Source organism: Dromiciops gliroides, chromosome 2 (assembly GCF_019393635.1).
Source record: "Dromiciops gliroides isolate mDroGli1 chromosome 2, mDroGli1.pri, whole genome shotgun sequence".
NCBI lineage: Eukaryota > Metazoa > Chordata > Mammalia > Microbiotheria > Microbiotheriidae > Dromiciops > Dromiciops gliroides.
Genome location: NC_057862.1, coordinates 139718819 through 139741436, shown reverse-complemented (window position 1 = coordinate 139741436; position 22618 = coordinate 139718819). Strand labels below are relative to the sequence as shown.

General features: G+C 35.7%; 1 protein-coding gene across 1 annotated transcript in view; it reads right to left on the bottom strand.

The window, feature by feature from the left end:
• FAM189A1 (family with sequence similarity 189 member A1) overlaps nt 1–22618 on the bottom strand; it is a 556488-nt gene that overhangs the window by 341187 nt on the left and 192683 nt on the right. The window contains exon 2 of the mRNA XM_043987879.1: nt 14954–15010. Coding sequence (XP_043843814.1) covers nt 14954–15010 — 57 coding nt within the window. The remainder of the gene's footprint in view (nt 1–14953; nt 15011–22618) is intronic.

Below are 22618 nucleotides of genomic sequence, written 5' to 3'. Positions count from 1 at the left end.
ACTTTTAACCACAGTTACTTTAAAAGACGTAATCAATATGGAAAGAGCTAAATTTTCATAGAAGTTATTTCTGACAATTTTAAAAACTGTGATTTAGGCCCTGAGTCTCTCCCTCTCCCTCTCATACCTTTGCCCTAATTCTTCCTCTATGCCATACCTATCCAATAAAGGAGGCTGTAGCCATTAATTTCCTAATAAGGCTGGAAATTTGAAAAACACTATTTTGCTGAAGTGACAGCTTAACATGGCCACTCTATGAGAAGGCCACTTTGGGCAAGTAAGGGTAGAATTGAGAAAAGGGAAACAAACCTGCTTGCCTCCCAATCCCAAATACACCCTGTGGTCTGGCCATTTTGGTAGCACTAAGGAAGTAACAGTTAAACTACTTGAGTCAATGCTTGATATGAAAGATCCTATTTACCAAGAATTTATATTACCATAATAACAACTCAGAGATCTTGACTAGTAAAATTAACATACAAACTTAAGACCATTATTTGAGTAAATCATAAAGATAGCTTTTTCAGTGACTACATAAGAATTTTAAAAGAGGCAAAGAGTATTTAAATCACCATTTAAATCTATGCTACAAACAGTATTAATAAATTCCAGTAGCTAAGAGCATTTTAAACAGGATTACTTTTCTTAAGAAGACAGAATACAATATACCCCAAAGTAATTCATTCTATCAGTTGCATATGAAAGTTTGTTTTCTAAAAATAAAAAAAACCCTTCTAAAACCTTTAGTTTTCAGTTTTCAGTCCTTCAGCAGTATTAGCATTTATGAATAATGCAATGTCCACCTTTCTGCTCATTTTTTAACATTAGTTTCTATGATTATTTGTAAGGCTGTTTCCACTAAAGATAAGTAAGCAATCTCAAAGTGTTTCACTGAATCTTTCATGAAATTACCTAATCAGAGCCATACAATTTGATTCTTAATTGGCATCCAGCATAATGTAGAACCTCTTATAGAATAATGCAAAGGAGACGATTATCTCAATCATAGGGGACATTTAGTACAAATAAAAAAAATTAAACATTCTTTTTCCACATATATACTACAGCTTAGGAGCCAATGGAAGAGATGATATCCTAGTTTTCTATGTTTTGGTAATGAATTTTTAAAATAGATATCATTTTTGCTTCCTTAACTCCTCACTACAATCCAAAGCAGTTATCTTTCTAGCTTCACCAAGCTGTCCAAGAAACAAGATGATCTCCTTTCCTTTTTGGGATGCAAGTATAACCTGCTGCCTCCATTTCATATCAGAGAAATTATATGAATCCTTTCTCAAAATTTTGCAATAATACCCTATCTTTCAGTTCATATCCCTTAAAGTCAAGTCAGGAAGGGTAAAGCACTAAATAAGATAAGGACATAATGGATAAAACTCAAAGGACTTGCTAAAAGGAAGCTTTTTCCAGCATCTAATAGCAAATGTCAAACCAAGGACATCTTACACATATGAAAGTGGGGACCCTCATTGGTTGGGGAAACTCCAGTCAGACATTTCCTAAATTCTGTATAGGAAGATGTTAAACCTGTTCTGTCATCTCATAACTATGAGCAAACCACAAGTCCCAATATCTATTTTCAGTGAAAACCTTACCAAATTCACTAGGAGGTAAGTGAAGTCGAGAGAACTGTGTCACTTAAAAAAATAAAAAACAATACCTTACTGACATAGCCACTTCCTACTATGTAACAACAACAACAAGTTTAATAAAACCAAGCCAAACAACTACATTGTCTTCTGCGTCACTTTTAAGGAGCTTATAAAAAACAGGTCTGTCTCCCACTGGACTTGGGATGTGGAGAGAGTTGGCTCATATCTGGCCTTTGACACTGACTAGGCGGGTAGCCAAGAGGGAAGTCGAGCATTCTAAGTTTCATTTTCTGCATCTGTAAAGTAGAGACAGCACTACTTACACTATTTACCACCTTGCAGGGTGATGAAGATCAAAGGTGACAATGAAGGTAAAGCATCTTGGAAATCCTAAGGTGAAAAATCAATTATTATTATTATCCCTACTTGTTTGGGAGCAGAAGAACCAGTGAAGTCAGTGAAGACAGCCAAGGAGGAGGAAGTATTAGAATCCAACTTTCCCTTTAACTACTCCAACAAATATGTAAGAAGGGCACCAGAGAGAGTAGTAATCTAAGGAGAAAGCACAGCTGGTCATCTTTCCAGGCCAAGATAAAAAATTCAACCCCTCAGGGCCAGAACTGTGGAATTGAGGTGGGTCACCATCAAGGACCCTGACCAGGGCCTTTATGCAGTCCCCTCTGACCCACAAAGGGGATCTGAGACTCAGATACTAGGCCCAGAACAGAGCCACCAGTAAGCATTACTGCTCTGATATGGAGATGGAATGACAGCCTTCTACCCACAGCCCAGAACAGAACCCACAGTTCTGGTACTACCCCGAATTCAGAGCAGAATTAAGGACTCAACCCCCCAGCCTCAGAATGGATATGCTAACAGTAGCTGATTTCTTTGACACCATAGTAGGTTTGAGGAGCTGAATTTTTGAAGAAAAAAAATCTATAAAATCATGAGTTAATTTTATTTTTAAAAAGAAAATTACCATCCTCAAAAATGAAAACAGATTTTACAAAAAAAAAATGAGGAAAATATAAAGAACATCATTAATCATTGTGCCCAATTATATGCCCCAAAATAACAAGTAAAATGGGTGAATATTTACAAAAAAAACCATAAAATTTCCAAATTAAGAGAACATGAAATATTGGATTTAAATAACCCTATCTCAAAAAATAAATTTAGCAAGCTACAAATGAACTTCCAAAAGGGAAAAAAAAAACAAAGCCAGATGGATATACAAGTGAACTTGGTCAAATATTGAAAGAAAAATTAATTATGACATTGTAAAAACTGCTTGAAAAATAGGGAAAGAAGGGATTCTACCAAATTCTTTCTATGCTATAAATGTGGTCTTAATACCTAAACTAAAAGAAGCAAAAAGGAGAAAGAAAACAATAGACCAATGTGTTTAATTAATGCTGATGCAAAAATTGAAATAAAAATTAGCAAAGATGCTATAACAAAGATTATATACTATAACAGATTAAATTTGCAAGAAGAATCTATAATAGGAATTCAAGATTGACTCAATAATTATAAAGTTGCCAAGATAAATGATCATAAATAACAAAAAAATTATAGTTTGTTTTCAAAATATGTAGAAAACTTTTTTCAAAATATAATACCCACTAATGATAAGGGAAATGACAATTAAAGAAACTCTAAGTTTCTAACTTCAAAGGTGACAAAAGAAGAAAATGAAAAATGCTGGAGATGCCTCAAGAAAACAAATACACTGATGGATTGACGGTGGAGTTTTGAAATATTTCTACATTCTAGAATGCAATTTAGAAATATACCCTGAAAGTTATTAAATTATACAAACCCTTTGGCCCCAAAATACCAGTGGGCCCACAAGGGGTGAGAAGGAAGGTGGGGGGGAGAAAGGAAGAGAGAAGGAGAGGGAGAGAAAGAGAGAAACAAGGTCCTATATATGCAAATAGATAGATAGATAGATAGATAGATAGATAGATAGATAGATAGATAGATAGATTAACCTTTGTGGTAGAAAAAACTGGAAACTAAGGGAATGCTCATCATATGGGAGGCAGTTGTACAAATTATGGTATATGAATATAATAGATTAGGACTGTGCCATAAGAAACAATGAAAGGAATAATTCCTGAGAAACTGGGGAAAACATGTGTGAACTGATGCTGAGTAAAATTTATGGGACCAAAAAACCAATTTATAATATAAAAACATACTGTAAAAAGAAACAACATCAAAAGACATAACAATTCTGTCATGGGGTACAGAGCACCCCAGAAGTTCTCTGGGGCACACCAAGGAATCTTCTCCTTGAGAAACTAAACCAGAGGACAGATAACGCCTAGAGAGATAAGCTAAACCAAATCGGACTGAGCTAGCTTCGGATTCCTACCCTTCATTCTGGTCTCCCTTACCCTGGGGAGATAAGTTTGGGTGTTGCTGTGGCCTTTGCGTTCTGAAGAGGGATCTGTAGCCACCCCTCACCCAATTCCTTTAGTCACTACCAGTGGGGGATGGTCCTCCACTCCTCACCCAATTCCCCCAGCTACCACCAGTGGGGGATGGTCCTCTCTCACTAAAGGAACTTTTCACGGGCAGATGGTCCACCCCCATCAGTCCTCTATAAAAGTACCTTCCAGTCTCCTGTTCAAGGAGATTTGGTACCTCTGAGCCATGTGCTTTATGCCAAATCTCCCCATGAAAAGTCCAAGGATTTCTTTCATGGTTTCCCTCCCCCCACCCTTCCCTTCCCTTACTCCTAAATAAACTATCACCTTATTCTAACTAAGTTTTGTGTGCAAGAGGGTGTAATTCTTTAAAGAGGAATTCCTAAGAACTCCATCCCCTAACCCAACCCGTACCCCATTTCCCACCATTACAAATTCTAATTAAGATAATGATCTGTCACTGATTCCCTAGGAACGATGATCAAAATACTCTTTACTTTTACAACTGGCTACCCTCAATACCTGGAATGTACACCTTTTTTCATCTCTGCCAAACAGAACGTCTTTTTTCCTTCAAGATACAGCTCAAATATGACCTTCTATATGAAGCTTTCCTTCATTATTTCAAGGGCTAGTATCCTCTCTCTCAAATCACTGTGTTTTTTTAGATTATTGTACAAAACTGTGCTTTTCTAAAATTATTTGCACACCCATTATTGCACCCATTTTGGCAGTAATCATTTACTATTAATTAATATTAGATATCAGCAAAAAAATGATCACATGGCAGTTCAGCACAAGCAGGAGAAAGCTCCCAGAGGACTCATGCTGTTTCTCAGAAAGCTAGCACTTTCTTATTTCTTTCTTTTTAAGACTTTCTTTCAATGAGAGTTCAGAAGTCCTACATAAACCTACTCTGTCCTAAGAGGAGAGTGAGCAAGGAGACAGTATTCTGGGCCAAGACCATGAGCCAAGAATATGCAACCCCCCAGTGATTGAGTGGTGGAGGCTTTTATCCTCTTTTTTTTTTTTTTTTTTTTGCAGAGCAATTGGGGTTAAGTTACTTGCCCAGGGCCACACAGCTAGTAAGTGTCAAGTGTCTGAGACTGAATTTGAACTCAGGTTCTCCTGATTCCAGGGCTGGTGCTCCATCTACTTCACCACCCAGCTGCCCCTCTTTTATCATCTTTTGATACAGGCTGGTCACTATACACTGATCAAAGCTAATTGGCTAGCATCATTAAATTCCATTGTTAGGCATGACCTGAGGGTGGTCCAAATTAAAATGATCTCTACTGATGACATGACAGGAGGAGGGAAGTATGCAAAAAAAGAGACTCCCTCATGGGCAAAGCTGAAGTCCAGTATCTAGGTGCAGTTTAATCCCATCAGTTCACTAAACTAAACAAAAGAATCAATCTCCATTTCTATTGTACCCTTGTGCTGGTCAAAAAAGAGGTAGGCTACAGTTCCTTTAGAACTAAATTTTCTGAAGTTGGGGGGGGGGATGAAAGGGACTAAAACTGAAATGGGTCCCCCCAAGAAACTCATTATTAACAATGATTTTCTTACATTCCCTAGTGTTTAACAATTTGGTATTTATTTGTACTTATTCTTTGTATTTGAGATGTCCTTGCTCTCTCCCTTGTTAGAATTTAAGCTCCTTGCAAGTACAGATCATTTTATTCATTGTATTCATTGCTTTACATCCTCAGCACCTAGCATGGTACTTGGCACAAGGTAGGACAGTCATAAATACTTGATTGATTAGTAATTCAGAATCTCCTTGAAGTTGCCCAGTGATGGAACAATTCATTATCTCTAATCTGCAATTGCAGATGAAGATAAATGTAGTTCACTAGAATCTTAACACCTATTTTGTCATTTCTACCTTCCAAATATCTCCTATGTTTGTCCCATTCTTTCCCCTTACATAGCCATGACCTTTATTCAGGCCCTCATCAAGTCTCCCCCAAACTACTGCAATAATTTCCATAACTGTGTCCTTGCCACAAGACTCTCCCCGCTTCAATCCATCTTCCACTCAACTACCAACACAATTCTTCTGGAGTATAAGTCAGACCATGTCACTGACTGCTCATTGAGCTCAAATGACTCTCTATTATCTCCAGGATCAAATATAAAATCCTGTGGCACTTAAAGTTCTTCATAATTTGTTGGAACATCTATGAATAAGTCCAGACACTATGGAAAGCAATTTAGGAATCTGCCCAATAAAGTCAGCAAATTGTATCTATACCCTTTGGTACCCTTTGATGCCACCACAAAACTTAAAATAGAAAGAAATAAAAAAGGAAAAGGACCTATAGGACCAAAAATATGTTGAATCTTTTTTAGATGCAAAGAACTGGAAACTAACAGGGTACCCATTAATTTGGGAATGGCTAGACACATCTTGGTATATTGGTATAATTGAATTCTATTGTGCCATAAGAAATGAAAAAGGGAGATGTTTCAGAGAAATTGGGAAAACATATAAAGTGATAGGCAGTAAAGTGAGCAGAACCAGGAGAAGATTTTATGCAATAATAACATTATAAAACAAATAATAATGAAAGACCAAAGAACCCTGAATCAAGAAATACTTAACCACAATTCTAAAGGACTAATGAAGAATTGTGCTATTCACCTGCTGACAGAAAGGTGATGAATTCAAGATGTGGAATAAGACATATATTTCTGCACATGGCCAATGTGGGAATTTGCTTTGTTTACATATGTATATTTGTTACAAGATTTTGAGGTTTTTTTCAACAGCAGGAAATGTGTGTGAGAGAGAAAATAAGTGTTAATTGAAGATACTTTTTAAAAAATAAAACTCTTCCAAAAATATCAATTGCTTATGGGTAGGCCAAGTTAATATAATAAAAATGACAATTCTAACCAAATTTATTTACTTATTCAGTGCCACACAAATCAAGCTACCAAAACACTATTTTATAGAGCTAGAAAAAATAGATAATAAAATTATCTATTGTCATAATAAAAAATGTTCTAAATCACTACTGCAAATTAAAACAACTCTGAGGTACCACCTCACACCTATCATATTGACTATTATCACAAAAAAGGAAAATAATAAATGTTGGAGAAGATGTAGAAAATTGGAACACTAATGCATTGTTGGTAGAGTAATGAATTGATCCAATCATTCTGGAGAACAATTTGGAACTATGCCCAAAGGGCTATGGTGCTGTGCCTACCCTTTGACCCAGAAATGCCACTACAAGGTCTGTATCCCAAATAAATCATGAAAAAGGGGAAAGGACCCACATATACAACAATATTTATAGCAGCTCTCTTTGTGATGTCAAAGAATTGGAGGTCAAGGGAATGCCCATCAATTGGGGATTGGCTGAACAAGTTGTGGTATATGAATGTAATGAAATACTACTGTGCTATAAGAAATTATGAACAGACAGATTTCAGAAAAAAACTGGGAATAATTAAGTGGACTGATTCTGACTGACATGAGAACATTGTACACAGTAATAGCAGCATTATGTGATGATTCGCTCTGATAGATAGCTCTACTCAGCAATACAATGATCCAAGACAATTCCAAAGGAGGGAGAAAAATTTGGAACTCAAAATCTTATAAAAATGAATGTTGAAAACTGTCTTTACATGTAACTGGAAAAAATGCTAGTAAGATAAAAACAATGATAATAATATTTATACGAAAGAACAAAAGATCAAGAATATCAAGGGAATTAATGAAAAATACAAATGAAGGTGGCCTGGCCATGCCAGATCTCAAACTATACTATAAAATGGAAATCATCAAAATTACCTGGAACTGGCTAAGAAAAAAAGGGTAGATCAGTGGAATAGATTAAGTAAGCAAGAACAGTACTAAATTAGCATAGTAATCTAGTGTTTGATAAACCTATAGACACCAGATTCTGGGATAAAAACTCAGTATTTGACAAAAACTGTGGGGAAAAACAAGAAAACCATATGGAAGAAATTAGGTACAGACCAACATGTTACAACATATACCAATATACGGTCAAAATGAGTATGTGATTTTGATATAAAGGGTGATACTATAAGCAAATTAGAAGAACAAAGAATAGTTTCTCTGTCCAATTTATGGAAAAGGGAAGACTTTTTGACCAAAAAAGAGAGCATTATGAGCAATAAAACAGATAATTTTGATTATATTAAATTTTAGGATTTGGGGGGCTGAGCCAAGATAGTGGAAGAAAGGCAGTAACCTCTCAGAACTCTTCACATGATCATGCGAAAACCTCCAGATAAAGTCATAAGACAATTCCTGGAGTAGCAGAACCCAGAAAAAGATGGGATGAGATCATTTTCCAGGCAAAGACAGCTTAGAAGGTAGGCAGGAAAAGTCGGTTGTATTGGGGTAAGAGCAAAGCACAGCCACATGGCCACACGTACAGATCCTGCTGTCCCCACCAGCAAAAGAGTCCATCAGGACCTCTGAATTGGCTGCAGCAGTGTCCTCTTCTGGAACTAAGCTCACTGTCTGGTGAGAGGGCTAAATGGTTGGCCGGGGGAAATTACAGGGGTCTCTGCAGGTGCTGAGGCAGAACTTTGTTGTTTTACCCATGCTGGGAAGCAGGAAGCAATCTTGAGTGTGTTGACCCAGGTCAGGGAGGGGTGCAGGCTTGCTAGAGTTAGCAACCACAGTGAAACAGAATTTTGTTTCCAGGCTAAAGATCAAGTAGGCCTGGGGTTATTTACAGACCAGAGCACAGGCCAGGCAGGTAGACAACCTGCAGCTCCTTAAATCATACCACCTGGGACCCTCTGAAGCTTGGGACAGTGCATACTGGAAGCAGTACCCCACTTTAAGAAGGAGTCATGAAATAGGCTGACAAAATGAGCAGACAGAAAAAGATGATGACCCTAGAAAGTTTCTTTGGGGAAAAGGAAGATCAAAAATACACCCTCAGAAGAAGATAACAAAGTCAAAGCTCTTACAACCAAAGCTTCCAAGAAAAATATGAATTGGTCTCAAGTTATAGAAGTACTCAAAAAGGACTTTAAAGATAAAGTAAGAGAGGTAGAGGAAAAATGGAAAGACAAATGAGAGTGAGGAAGGAAAGTCACAAAAAAAGTCAACAGCTTGAAAAGACAAATTGGCCTATTATAAAAGGAGGTACAAAAGCTCTCTGTAGAAAATAATTGCTTAAGAATTAGGATTGAATAAATGGAAGCCAAAGACTTTATGAAAAATCAAGACACAATAAAGCAAATCCAAATGAATGAAAAAATAGAGGGCAATGTGAAATATCTCCTTGGAAAAAATAGCTGACCTGGAAAATAGATCTAGGAGAGATAATTTGAAAATTATTGGACTACCTGAAAACAATGATCAAAAAAAAAAAAGAGCTTAGACACCATCGTCCAAGAAATTTGCCCTGATATTCTAGAAGCAGAAGGTAAAATGAAAAATGAAAGAATTTACCAATCATTTCCTGAAAGAGATACAAAAAGGAAAGCTTCCAAGAATGTTATAGCCAAATTTCAGAGCTCTCAGGTCAAGGAGTAAATATTGCAAGCAGCCAGAAAGAAGCAATTCAAGTACTGTGGAGCCACAGTCAGGATAGCACAAGATCTGGCAGTTTCTGCATTAAAGGACTGGAGAGCATGGAATATGATATTCTGGAGGGCAAAGTAACTGGGATTACAACCAAAAATCACCTACCCAGCAAAACTGAGTATAATCTTTCAGGGGAAAATATGGGACTTCAATGAAAAGCGGACTTTCAAGCATTCATGATGAAAACACTTGAACTGAATAGAAAATCTGAATTTCAAATACAAGACCTTAGAGAAGCATAAAAAGGTAAACAGAAGGAAGAAATCATGAAGGATGTTAAAAGTTTAAACTGTTTACATTCCTATATGGGAAGATAATACTTCTAACTCATAAGAACTTTCTCAGTATTAGGGCAGCTAAAAGGAATATACTTAGCCAGAGGGCATATGAAGGGATATCTGTAAAGCATTTATTTTTTGTTCATCTTTTTGTTTTGATTTGTTTTGTTTTTGTGAGGCAGTCAGGGTTGGGTGGCATGGGTCATGAAGTTGGGGAGTGTCTTATATCTGAGGCTGGATTTGGGCTCAGGTCCTTCTGGGTCTAGGATGGGTGCTTTGTCCTCTGTGTCACCTAGCTGTCCCATGATGACATCTTTAAAATAAAATTAAGGGGTGAGAGGATTGCACTGGGAGAAAAGGAAAGTGAGAGGTGAAATGGGGTAAAGTATCTTACATAAAAGAAGCAAGAAAAAGCTTATGAAGTGAAGGGTAAGGTGGGGGAGAAGTGTGGGAGTGAATAAGCCTAACACTCATCAGAATTGGCTCAAAGAGGGAATAACATACACACTCAAGTGGGTATAGAAATATATCTTGCCCTTCGGGAAAGTGGGAAGGGAAGGGCATAAGGGGGAAGGGGTAAAGGAAGGGAGGGCAGATTGGGAGAGAAGCAAAACACTTCTGAGGACGGATAGAGTAAAAGAAGATAGAAAATGGAGTAAATGTCATGGGGAGCGAATAGGATGGAGGGCAACGCTGTTAGCAATAGTAACTGGGGGAAAATTTGAAGCAGAGGCAAGAGCAATGTAAGATGAAGATGATGATAATGAGGATGAGGATGATGGCACTTACTTTGCTGGGGTATTGTGAAGAAAATTATTTGTCAGGTATAAGGTACTATATAAATGTTAGCTATTATTGTTCTTGCAACAATCAACCTCATGGGTGTTTTATAAGGAAATCTCCCTTTAAAGTACTATATAAATGTAGTTTACTATAAAAAGAAGATGAACAGGATACTATGAGAAGAAACCTGGAAAGACTTACATGAGCTGATGCAAAGTGAAATGTACAGTATACAAAATAACAGCAATATTGTAAAATGATCTGCTGTGAATGACTTAGTTATTTTCAGCAATCCAATGATCCAAGACAACTCTGAATGACTTATGGAAAATGCAATCTATCTACTGAGAAAGAATGGATGGTATCTGAATATAGATGGAAGTAAATTTTGTTATTGTTATTAGTTCCTTTTTCTAAAGTTTTTGTCTTCTATGTTTTGCATGACTGCACATGCATAACTAATCTTGAATTGCTTGAGTTCTTAAGGGGGGTAGGGAGAGAAGAAGAGAATTTGGAACACAAAGTTTTAAAAAAATCAATGTTACAAATTGTTTTTACATGTAAAGTGGGGGAAAATTCTAAATAAATAAAATTTTAAAGGTTTTGCATGTATAAAACCAATGCAACCAAGATTAGAAGGAAAACAAAAAGTTGTGACCAATTTTACAGCAACAATTTTACAGCTCTGATAAAGGTCTCATTTCTCAAATATATAGAGAAGTGAGTCAAAGTTATAAAAATGCAAACAATTTCCCAATTTAGAATGGTCAAAGGATATGAAAAAGCACTTTTCACATGAAGAAATCAAAGGTATCTATAGTCATATGAAAAATGTTCTATATAACTATTTATTGGAGAAATGCAAATTAAAACAACTATGAGGTACCATCTCACACCTATCAGACTGGATAATATGAAACAAATGAACAATGTTGGAGATATGGGAAAATTGGAACACTAATCTACTGTTGGTGGAGTTGTGAAGTGATCCAACTATTCTGGAGAGCTATTTTGAACTATACCCAAAGGTCAACCAAACTGTGCATTCTCTTTTTTTCCTTTAATTTTTCCATTAATTCCTTTAATTTTTTATTGAATAGAATTTTATTTTCCAAAGTATATGTAAAAACAAATTTTAACATCAGTTTTTTAAAAATTTGTGTTCCAAATTCTCTTCCTCCTCCATTCCCACCCCCCACCCACTATAACTCAAGCATTTCAAAATAAGTTATACATGAGTAGTCATGGAAAACATTCCCACATTAGCCAGGTTGTGAGAGAAAACAGTAAAAAAGAAAAACCCAAAACTTCAGATTGAGGAATTGTCAAAAAGGAAAAAAAAATGTTAATATGTTTCCATCTATTTTCAGGTACTATCACTTCTTTCTCTGTAGATGGGTTGCCATTTTCATAAGTCCTTTAGAGTTATATTGGATCATTGCCTGGCTGAAAATAACCACATGCTTCCCAGCAGATCATCTTACACTATTGCTGTTATTTTGTATACAGTACATTTAAAGAAGATAGAAAATAGAGTAAATATCATGGGAAGGGAACAGGATGGAGGGAAATAGTTATGATGATTGATTATAATGGGAAAACGTATGGTACCTACTTTGCTGGGCTAATATGAAGAAAATTCTTTGTCAAGTTTAAGGTACTTTATTCAGGTTATGATGAACAGGATACTATCAGAAAAACCTGGAAAGACCTACACGAATTGTTCATACTCTTTGATCCAGCGATACTACCACTAGGGTTAGGAGAAAATTTGGAAGATTTTTTTTAAATGAATGTTAAATGTGCTGTATAACTTAGATTGCTTGCTATCTTGGAGAGAGGAGAAGGAAGGGAGGGAGGGAGAAAAATTTGGAATTCAAAATCTTACAAAAATTATTGTTGAAAACTATCTTTACCTGTAATAGGAAAAAATAAAATACAATATTAAGAAAAATATAAATAAAATTAATGTTAAATTTTTCTTTACATGTAATTGGAAAAAATAAAATACTATTTAAAAAAATAAAGCTCTTCCTAATGTGGCCCCTTCCTACCTTTAGAGACTTCTTATACTTTATTCCCCTCCATGGTTCTGTTAGCACTGATATTGCTTTTCTTCCCATGTGATACTCTACCTTTTCTCTCCATGTCTTTGTACTGGCTATCACCCATAACTATAATTTTCTATCCCCTCATCTCCACCTCTTACTTTCCCCAACTTCAAATATCAGATCAAATACTATCTTCTGCAGGTGGCTTCTCCCACTCCAAACCCTGCCCCCCATTGTTACTGTCTTTTCCCTCACATACTTTCTGTACACATTTTTGCATGTATCTTACTGATATGTTGCCTCTCTCATTGAAATATAAACTCCTTGAAGAAAGAGACTATTTTTGCCTTTCTTTGGATCAGCAGCCTTTGTAGCATGGTACCTAATACTCAATAAGCAGTTAATAAATGCTTGTTGGCTTACTGACAAATGCCTCCTTTCTGTTACATGACTCCCCCTTTACGGTAGAAAGATAAACCTTGAAAGAGTTTTGAAATTTTCAAAATGCTACATGTATTTCCACAAGTATTTAATGTTTTATTCTTCAAAGCTAGTGGCTAAAAGGAGAGTATAATGACTGTGTGAATACTAAAGTGGAAAAAATGCTATACGCTTTTCTGATACTTTTCATTTTAGTTTTTTTCTTCAAAACCCAGCAATTACACTTTCAGTCCTGACACAGACACAAACCCAGTATACAATTATTCCTATGCAATCACAGAGATTCAGATAAAACCCCCTGCATACTTACTTTTTTTGTATTGAGGGAAAAAAATGATATTATGCTACAGACTACAAGATTTCCCACTCAAACCCTCTCCTGCCAAATGTGGCTCATATGAAACCTGGACGCAGCCCATAACCACACTTTTTGGAATAAAATGACACCAAAAAAGGAACAGTATGAATAATATTAATTAATCATGGTTGTTTGACTTGAAAAAATATAAAAATAACCTTTTTTACTATTTTTAAAATATGGTAAGTTGGAGTACACGACAAAGAATGTGGGGATTGTAATCTTTACAAATAGAAACTTATTGACACAGAAACAATTTTATTTACTGTTTATATAGCTACATATTTATGCATAAATATATATGTAAACATACTCAAAGTTGAGTATTTGAGTAAATAGCTATTACTTTCCCTTTTGAACAGACTAAAGTTGAGGTTACATCATAAACCCTTTTTCCATTTTCCTCACTTACCACTTCAACTTCTTAGCAAATGAATCAGCAAGTGCCTTTTGCTTGCCCCATTTGGGTATAGATGAGAGATTGAGCTTGGTGACTGCACAACCCTCCCTCACTTAAATCCAATTCACTTGCAAATCAATGACATCACCTTCCTGATGTCATAGTTCTCATCAGGAACAAAAGAAAAGCAATGATCTGAACTAAAGTGTTTCTATCCATTCTTCATTCCTCAATTAAGAACGAAGCACATTTTATAGTCTTTAAAGCTATAAAACTGACAACCTTCTAATTTAGATAAGCATATACTATGCACGTATCTGTTAATAACTATAGAAAAAAGTAGCACCTACACTTTGCAAATACATGTATTTCTTGCCTAGCCTCACATAGAGTAAATAAAAACTCAATAATATATATCTCATAAAAATATACCATGAATATTTTAGAAATTCTCTTAGAATGAAATATACAATACCTTTAGACAATTTTTACAAGATTACCATCACTCAAATAACATTTCACCCATTCCTGCCACTCAGATTCTACAAAGAAAAAATCTATTTACATTAACTTTAAAATATGAACAACCTATTATTCTATAAAGTTGATATTTTTATCAACATGTAGACATTCTGAATTAAACTATTTTATCTGATTTGTATATTTTTATTCAATCATTCACAATTTGATATTGTTATAAAGTTAATATTTTGGAAATTTTTTTCAGACTTGCAATTTCATTGGTGTAGAGAATTCATGGTGAGGAAATTATATGAATACAGAGCTACAACTGTTCTTAAGCTCACAATGGCACAGGGCTTCCTGGAACACTGAGAAATTTAATGTCTTGCCCAAGCTAACAGAACCAATATGTGTCAGAAACAGAATCTGAAACCATATCCTCATAATTTAAAGACTGGCTCTCTATTTGACACACAAGTCTTCTATACTAACAGACATAAATTGTTCGATTTAATCAGGTAAGAATTGTTACTTACCACAAGGGATAAGGGCCTTTTCCAAGAAACAACACCAATCAGTCCTGATAAGAGAACCTGAAATCAAGTATAAACATTTCTGTAAGGTATTACTATTAATAAATTTTAAAAAATAAAATAAAATAAACCTGAAAATACTTTTTTTTCTAAACAGCTTGGGAATCGACTAAGAACATGAAATGTATTCTGTATATAGGAAATACTTGATAAAGGTTTGCTGAATTTAATTGAAAAATATAGGCATAATATTCAATGAGTGAGATTTTTTCCCCACTGAGTATAGGCATACTCCATAAAAATGTAACAAAATGTTAGGTTATATAAAATTATATTATTGGGGATGCATAGATCTAAAGGAGTAGCAATACTAATAATGCTAGTGGTAATAATAGTGAAAAAAATCAGCAATTAACTTTTTGTTTACTGATTACCAAACAAAATAGGATCTAGTGGCTAGCATTACATATCAGAAGTTCACTGTCTTTCATGGACTGCTGATGACAAATTCCCATACTACAAATACAAATTTCAAAATGTCCTATAGAATTTAACCAATAAACAGTATTGAAAGTAGAACCCTTCTCACTGATCATAACTGTTATTCACACTTGCCTGAATGCAATTTTGAGCCACACAGAATTAGGAATGATATTTTCAATAGATATAACCATATTAAATATTCATTATCTAAGAGGATTAAAAGCTTTCAAAATATAGATATTTGGCAAAGGAAATAAAAATCATTTAGGAACAAGATGAGGCACAAATCTATCTGCCAAAGGAGTTGTTTCAAGGTTGCTTTCAGTGAACCTACAGAAGACAAGATTAGATCTTAATACTTACAATTAAATACAAAAATCAGTTATTTGATCCATCTTTACAACAGTACATAGACCATTAAACAAAGGAATAACTGCAGGATAGTGACCTCCCAGCATTATTTCTATATGAACTTCACCCCACACTCCACATCCAAAATAAGATGAGAACAAGATGGCAATAAAATTTTAATTTGTATAAATTCTGATATTTTACAAATTGCTTTGTTAACTGAAACAAGGTTATGAATAGACAAATTTCACACTATAAAGTAAATTAAAACTTTATAGAAACTTGTGACAGTCTTTTAGGAGAGTTACATCAATTCCCTCTTCCTCACAACTTTTTCCTTCCTCTACCTTAGAGACCTGAGCTTTCTCCCATGGAATATAAGGCAATAGCTAAGATGAAGTAATAGAATGTATGATCAGCCTAGAGACATGAGGCTATTGGTAATGCAAATTTCCTTGAAGTTCTGCTGGGGCTCTAGAACAACTTAAAATTTAAAGTTGTTCTAGAGCCCCAGCAGAACATCAAGGAAATTTGCTACTATGCTTCTGACTATACATAGAAGAAGTCAACAACAATTTTTCCCATCTTACTTTCTTTGTAAAAATTTTTAAAATTTTATTTGTAATATATGTGTATTATATATATATACATATCAAGCATAGATATACACAGACACATATGACATATATAATATAAATTTTCTATATCATTATATTTAGATATACCTAGATATATTCTAATACATATAACTTAGTATTTTAATTCCTTAAATAACTGTTCTATAAATAACAAACACATATCAGTTAATATAAATAATTTATATGACAAATTTATTCAAATATAATTACTATATAAATAATACCTAAATAACTCATAAATATACAACATATATGTGTGTATAAATACATATATACTTCCTGTACCCTTCCCAGAACACCCTTCCCCCACCTTTCCAGATTTAACATTTTTATTTATATTTTTCTACTCCAATCTCTATCCCTCCCTTGACCCCTTCCCACCCTCCCCCAGAAGAGGTACTATATTTCTAGGCATTCAGCTAAGCAAACCTGAAAATCAACCTTAGCACTTCAACTCTTCTCTATTTTCACCCCTTCATCTGCAATCAGTTACCAAGTTTTGTAAATTTTATTTTTATATTGTTCACAGTTATGTACTCACTATACAAATTATTCTGGTTCAGTCACTTCACTTTTTGCGCGGACTACTTCAAAAGCCTCCTAATTAGAGTACTGGCCTACAATCTCTCCATTCCCCCAATCATCCTCCATATGGCTGCCACAATAATCCTCTTAAAGCAAAAGACTGATTATGGCATCACCATACTAAGAACCATCAGTGATTCCTTATTGCCTATAGGAAGAAAAAGTAAACTCCTAAGCTTGGAATTGCAAGTATTTAAAAAGCTGGCTTGAACTTAGCCTTTCCAGGTTTATTTTGTATCATTCCCTTTCACATTCTGGAATACATGGCTTTCTTGTATACTTAGTATCTCACCTCCTGCCTTCATGTCTTTACACTCCCTCCTCATATCCATCAAAATCCATACCTTCTTTGAAGTTCCAGTTTCAGTGTCATGTCCTGTAGGAAGCCCCTCCTGACTCCCTTAGTCAATAACATACTTTTTGTCAAATTGTCATGTATGTACTCATTTGTTTGCTGATGTGGGATGTTGAATCCTCTTCCCTCTTATAGAATATAAGACCCTTGGAAGAAGGGGTTGTTTGTAAATTTTTTTTGGTATATCCAGTGCCTAATAAAGTACTCTGTACAGAATAGGCACTTAGAAAAAAAATATTTGATGGATTTGTACAAGTAGTTCAGGTGGACTAAAACGGAAAACAGTGACATATAGTTTCCCTTATAATTGGTTCACTGATGCCTTCAAGGCTTTTGACTGTCCCAAATATCGAAGAATAAGTAGGCCACTTAGGCTACTCTCTCCACTGCCTAGCAATGAGTATGAAGAGGATTTAGATATCATGAATCAAATGCTATTTTAGCAAGTGCTTGCTACCTTACAATGGGGCTTAAATAAAATAAAATAATAAAATAAAATAATTAATGATATTATGAAACAATATTATAAATAACCTTATGAGGGTTATTTAATGCTTTTGGAAATAAAAGGGCACTATTTAGAAAATTGCTTATAAATAGTACCCTTGTAATTTGAAAAAAATAATATATCACCCATTAGTGTTTATATCAAGGTTAATTATTCACTTTAGATTTCCTTAACAGGTTTTTTAGTTAAAAATAATAAAGAGATAGCTATTAAATTAACATTTCGAAAAATAACTAAATAACAATCTTAGGATTTTAAACAAATCCAAATGGTTAATGTGAACATCTTGGTACGTAAGTGTATACATATGCATGCATGCATGTACACACATACATATGCACATGTATACATAGACATGCACATAGACATAAACATCTGCATGTTTGTATTTTAACCTATCTTTACATTAACATATAGACACAACACATATGTGTATGTGTGTACATGCATGTGTGTATATAGAGAACATATGTTTATATCTATCTCACATATATGTATACATTGCAATATATGCACATACATTGTGATATTTATGTGAGATCCAGATAAATATTCTAATATAGGTTTTGTTCTAACTTGTTTAACAAACTGTTAAAGCTGGCTTTAGCACATCCCAGAGTATACGGGAAAGATGATATAAGTTAAGCTTTGAAGAAAGCCAGGGAGTCTAAGGGGCAAAGGTCGAGGACAGAATTTCAGGCACTGGGAACAAAGGCAAGGAATTGGTAAATGGAATGTCCTATGGGTAGAACAGCAAGCAGATATGTTGTTACAGATTCCTATGACATCTATAACAAAATCCATTTTCTCCCACACCAAAATCTCCATCCAGTCACACTTGTGCACTTCCAATCATTGTCAAGTATATTACCATCCTCTTAGTATTCCAGGGTCATAACTTTGGTATTATCCTAAATTTCCAAAAGGTAGTGTAAAGAATTAGTTGTTATTTGAGGTTTTTATGCCTCAGTGCACACTGGCCTGGGACTCCACAAACCTCATGGTGTTCCACCTACTGGTTGTACCCATTGCCATGGTGCTGGCACCTCACGTCATCTCCAGTAGAGGGACCTGTACTGGTATCCCTCTGGACATGTGTTCTACTATGGTCATATCCCTTCCTCTCTTTACAGTTTTTTTGGAAAAAAATACCACATTGCAATAATGACAATAACAAGAATAAAATTTATAGCCATTTGAGCTACAATTATAGTAGTATAGTAAATTTTGAATTTAGTTGTAATGCTTCCAATAATATTGTATATGTGCTCAGTGGAAGGGATAAACTCTCCCATACTATTGTTCCAAAGATTTTTTACTGTGTTTGTGAGGAGGAAACCAGCAATGCCATGAATAAGTATTGAGCAGGCCAATAGTTTAAATCGGGATGGTAATGCTGTCCCAAAATATTCCAATTAGAATATACAAGGGGGGAGACAAATATTCAATCATGGTGCAGTTCAAAATGAACCGGCTTTTCTCTGACCAGAAAGATAAATGCTAAGGTTTATTAAGAGCAAGGGAGATTGCCTAAGGGAGCAGTGGGGGAGGGGCAAGAAGGTCCCCCAGGTTAGTTGGCTCATGGCCAAATAAGGAGGAGGGAGGGGGTTAAAGAAATTCACTAGGTTAATCAACTTCTGGTTGACTCACCAAAAACTGTGGGAACTAATTTTTAATTGGGGAGTGTTAGCTAAGCGGCTCATGGCAATATTGGGGCAAGAAAGGAGACTAGCAGCCTCCCTCAAAACAGAACAGGATTTATTTTAACAAGAACGAACTTAAGAGAAAAACACAAACAGGATCAGTAGGATCAAGGGAAAGGAAATAAAACAAGGAAAGGGAAATTATACAACCTGAAAAATACCACCGCCCAGGAATCAGCTGAGAATACACAGCAGAGCTCCTGTTGCCTTCCAGCCAGAATGCCAGAAAGAGAAAAAACTTCCTTCCTCCTCACACACTCCACACAGCCCCCAGCCAATTGGATGGCCACTCTGACAGTCACATGACTAGTCACTAGGCTTCGAATCATTATAATTTTGCTAGGCCCATGTAGGCTTCAGTGAGTGGTGATGATGTGAGGTGCCAGCTCCATGGCACCAACCAATGGGTGAAGCACCGTGTGGTTTGTGGAACCCCAGGCCAGTGTGTTCCAAGGCATAAAAACCTCAAATAACAATTCATTCTTTACAGTAGAGTTGGTCATATAGGACTGTAAGAAAGAAGAGTGACTCAGGCTGGAGACACATCAAGAGAGACAGACAGACATATCTTGGGATCCTATGCACATAGTGATTGAGCCTATGGGGAATTATGAAATCACCAAATGTAATTGTTGTATAAAACAAAAAGAAAAGGATGCTCAAGACAGTTTTGGGGGACATCTATGAATGAAAAAAGGGATGAGAAATAGAGGATGATAGCATGGATGGTAGAAAGTTGGTTAAAGATGGGAGAAACACAAATATGCTTGTAGGCAGCAGGGAAAGAGATAGCAGACAGGGGAAAATGAAGATGAGACAGTATGGAAATGAGAGTAGGGGCAATCTGCTTGAAAAGATGGAAGCAGGGGCAGCTAGGTGGCGCAGTGGATAGAGTACTGGCCCTGGAGTCAGGAGGACCTGAGTTCAAATCCGGCCTCAGACATTTAACACTTACTAGCTGTGTGACCCTGGGCAAGTCACTTAACCCCAATTGCCTCACTAAAAAAAAAAAAAAAGAAAGAAAAAAAAAGATGGAAACAGATAAGATCAAACAGATAAGGTCAAGTGTACACATAAAGGAGAAGTGTTAAACACAGCCAAGGGGTCATATGGTCCACAACAATTTGAAAGGGGCCCTGAACTAGATTAAAAATAACTGAAAAAATACAGGACAAAATGCATAATACAGTAAAACATAGACAACATTACATTTTAAAATTAACTCAATATGTATCCCACAGGGGTACTTACATACATGTTAGTGGTCCCTCAATTAGCACTTGACACCAGAGATGTAAAGGATTTAGCTTTGGAAAAGAGAAACACTATGTTTTCATCTAGATAAATCTTAAGGAATTGGAGAAAAATGTCTGAGTGTAGATGTGATGATCAGGGCCTGTACCAGGGTAGTAGCAGTGTCAAATGTAAGAAGGGGGTGTACAGAAGAGATATTATAATGGTAAAAAAAAAAATCATGATTAGTCAACTGATTGGATATGGGGGAGGAGGGGAGGTAGTTGGAGTAAAAAATTGAAGATGACATCTAGAGAGGATGGAGGTGCCCTCAACAATAATAGGGAAGTTAGGAAAAGGAAAGGATTTAGGGAAAAGTTAATGAGTTCAGTTTTGGACATGTTAAGTTTAAGACAGGCTATAAGACATCCAGTTTAAGATGAATAATAGGCAGTTAGAGATGTGAAGCTAGATGTCAGGAGAGAAGTTAGAGTTAGACAAAAAGTTCTGAGAATCATCTGCATAGAGATGATAATTTAATCCATGGGAGCTGAATCACCAAATGAAATACAATAGGAGAAAAGAAAGAGACCCTGGAGAAAGCCTTGGGAAGATGCAGCAAAAGAGCAGTTTTTGGGATAAGGGGTGGAGAGAATACAGTGTGGACCTACAAAAAGCAGTAACGAGAAGATCCTGATCATAAGTGTCAAAAGAAGCAGAGAAGTCAAAAATAGAGGACTGAAGAAAGGACATTAGATTTAGGAATTAAGAGATCACTGGTAACTTTGGAAAAGGCAGTTCCAGTTGAATAATAAGGTTGTAAACCACAGGCCTGGGAGACATGTCCCTTGGGGAAAACTGAATCAAATATGAATCAGGGCCTAAAGCAGCCAGACCTCACCCTAATCAGTACCAGACAGCTGTGGAGAGTACATACCTGTTGTCTTGCTGAATAAAAGGGAAAGGAATGACACAGATGTATACAATGCTGTTATTTCCATGCTGAGAGGAGCACAAAATGTTTTCAGTGCAATACAGTCTTCAGATGGAGTTGAAACTGATCACTCTGCCCACTTTGGTAAGAATAATACCTGCTCCCTTCAACACAACAATAGATAAGTAAAAAGGAGAAGACAAAAAGGAAGGGAAGGGAAGATTCTACTTAAATTGAGTCTTTCCTTTCCTTTCCTTTTCTCATCTATCCTATCTTTCCCTCTGTTCAACCCAGGAAAATGCCATTTAAACTTTTATTCTCTAAATTTGGCTAAGCAGTAATGCATATCACACTGAAAATATTATCCTCAGTGGAACTAAATGTTCTCTGCATCATGATTTTGCATAATACCATGTTTTTATAGAACCAATTAAATAGGAATATAAATAAAAGTCCAAGTGCTTAGGAATGCCAGCTTATAATCAAATCATTGATTCAAAGACCTCATTAAAAGTTAAAGAGACTAGTGTGCGAAACCTCTCCTCAAATGCTAAGGGGTATGTGTGCCTGATTCTTTTTTGTCCTACAAGGTACCTCATAGCTGATGCTCAATGAAACATGTTAACTGAATACACACAGGCATGTAATATTATACATAAAATATACTTAAAAATTCATAACTCAGCCTTAGACACTTGACATTTACTAGCTGTGTGACCCTGGGCAAGTCACTTAACCCTCATTGCCCTGCCCCCCACCAAATTCATGATGAGCAGGTAATATACCATTGATTTATATGGCAAAAAAGCATCTTACTCATTTTATGAGTTTGAATTAGATAAGAGCTTGGCATCTAGTTGCTCCTATTTAAGACATGT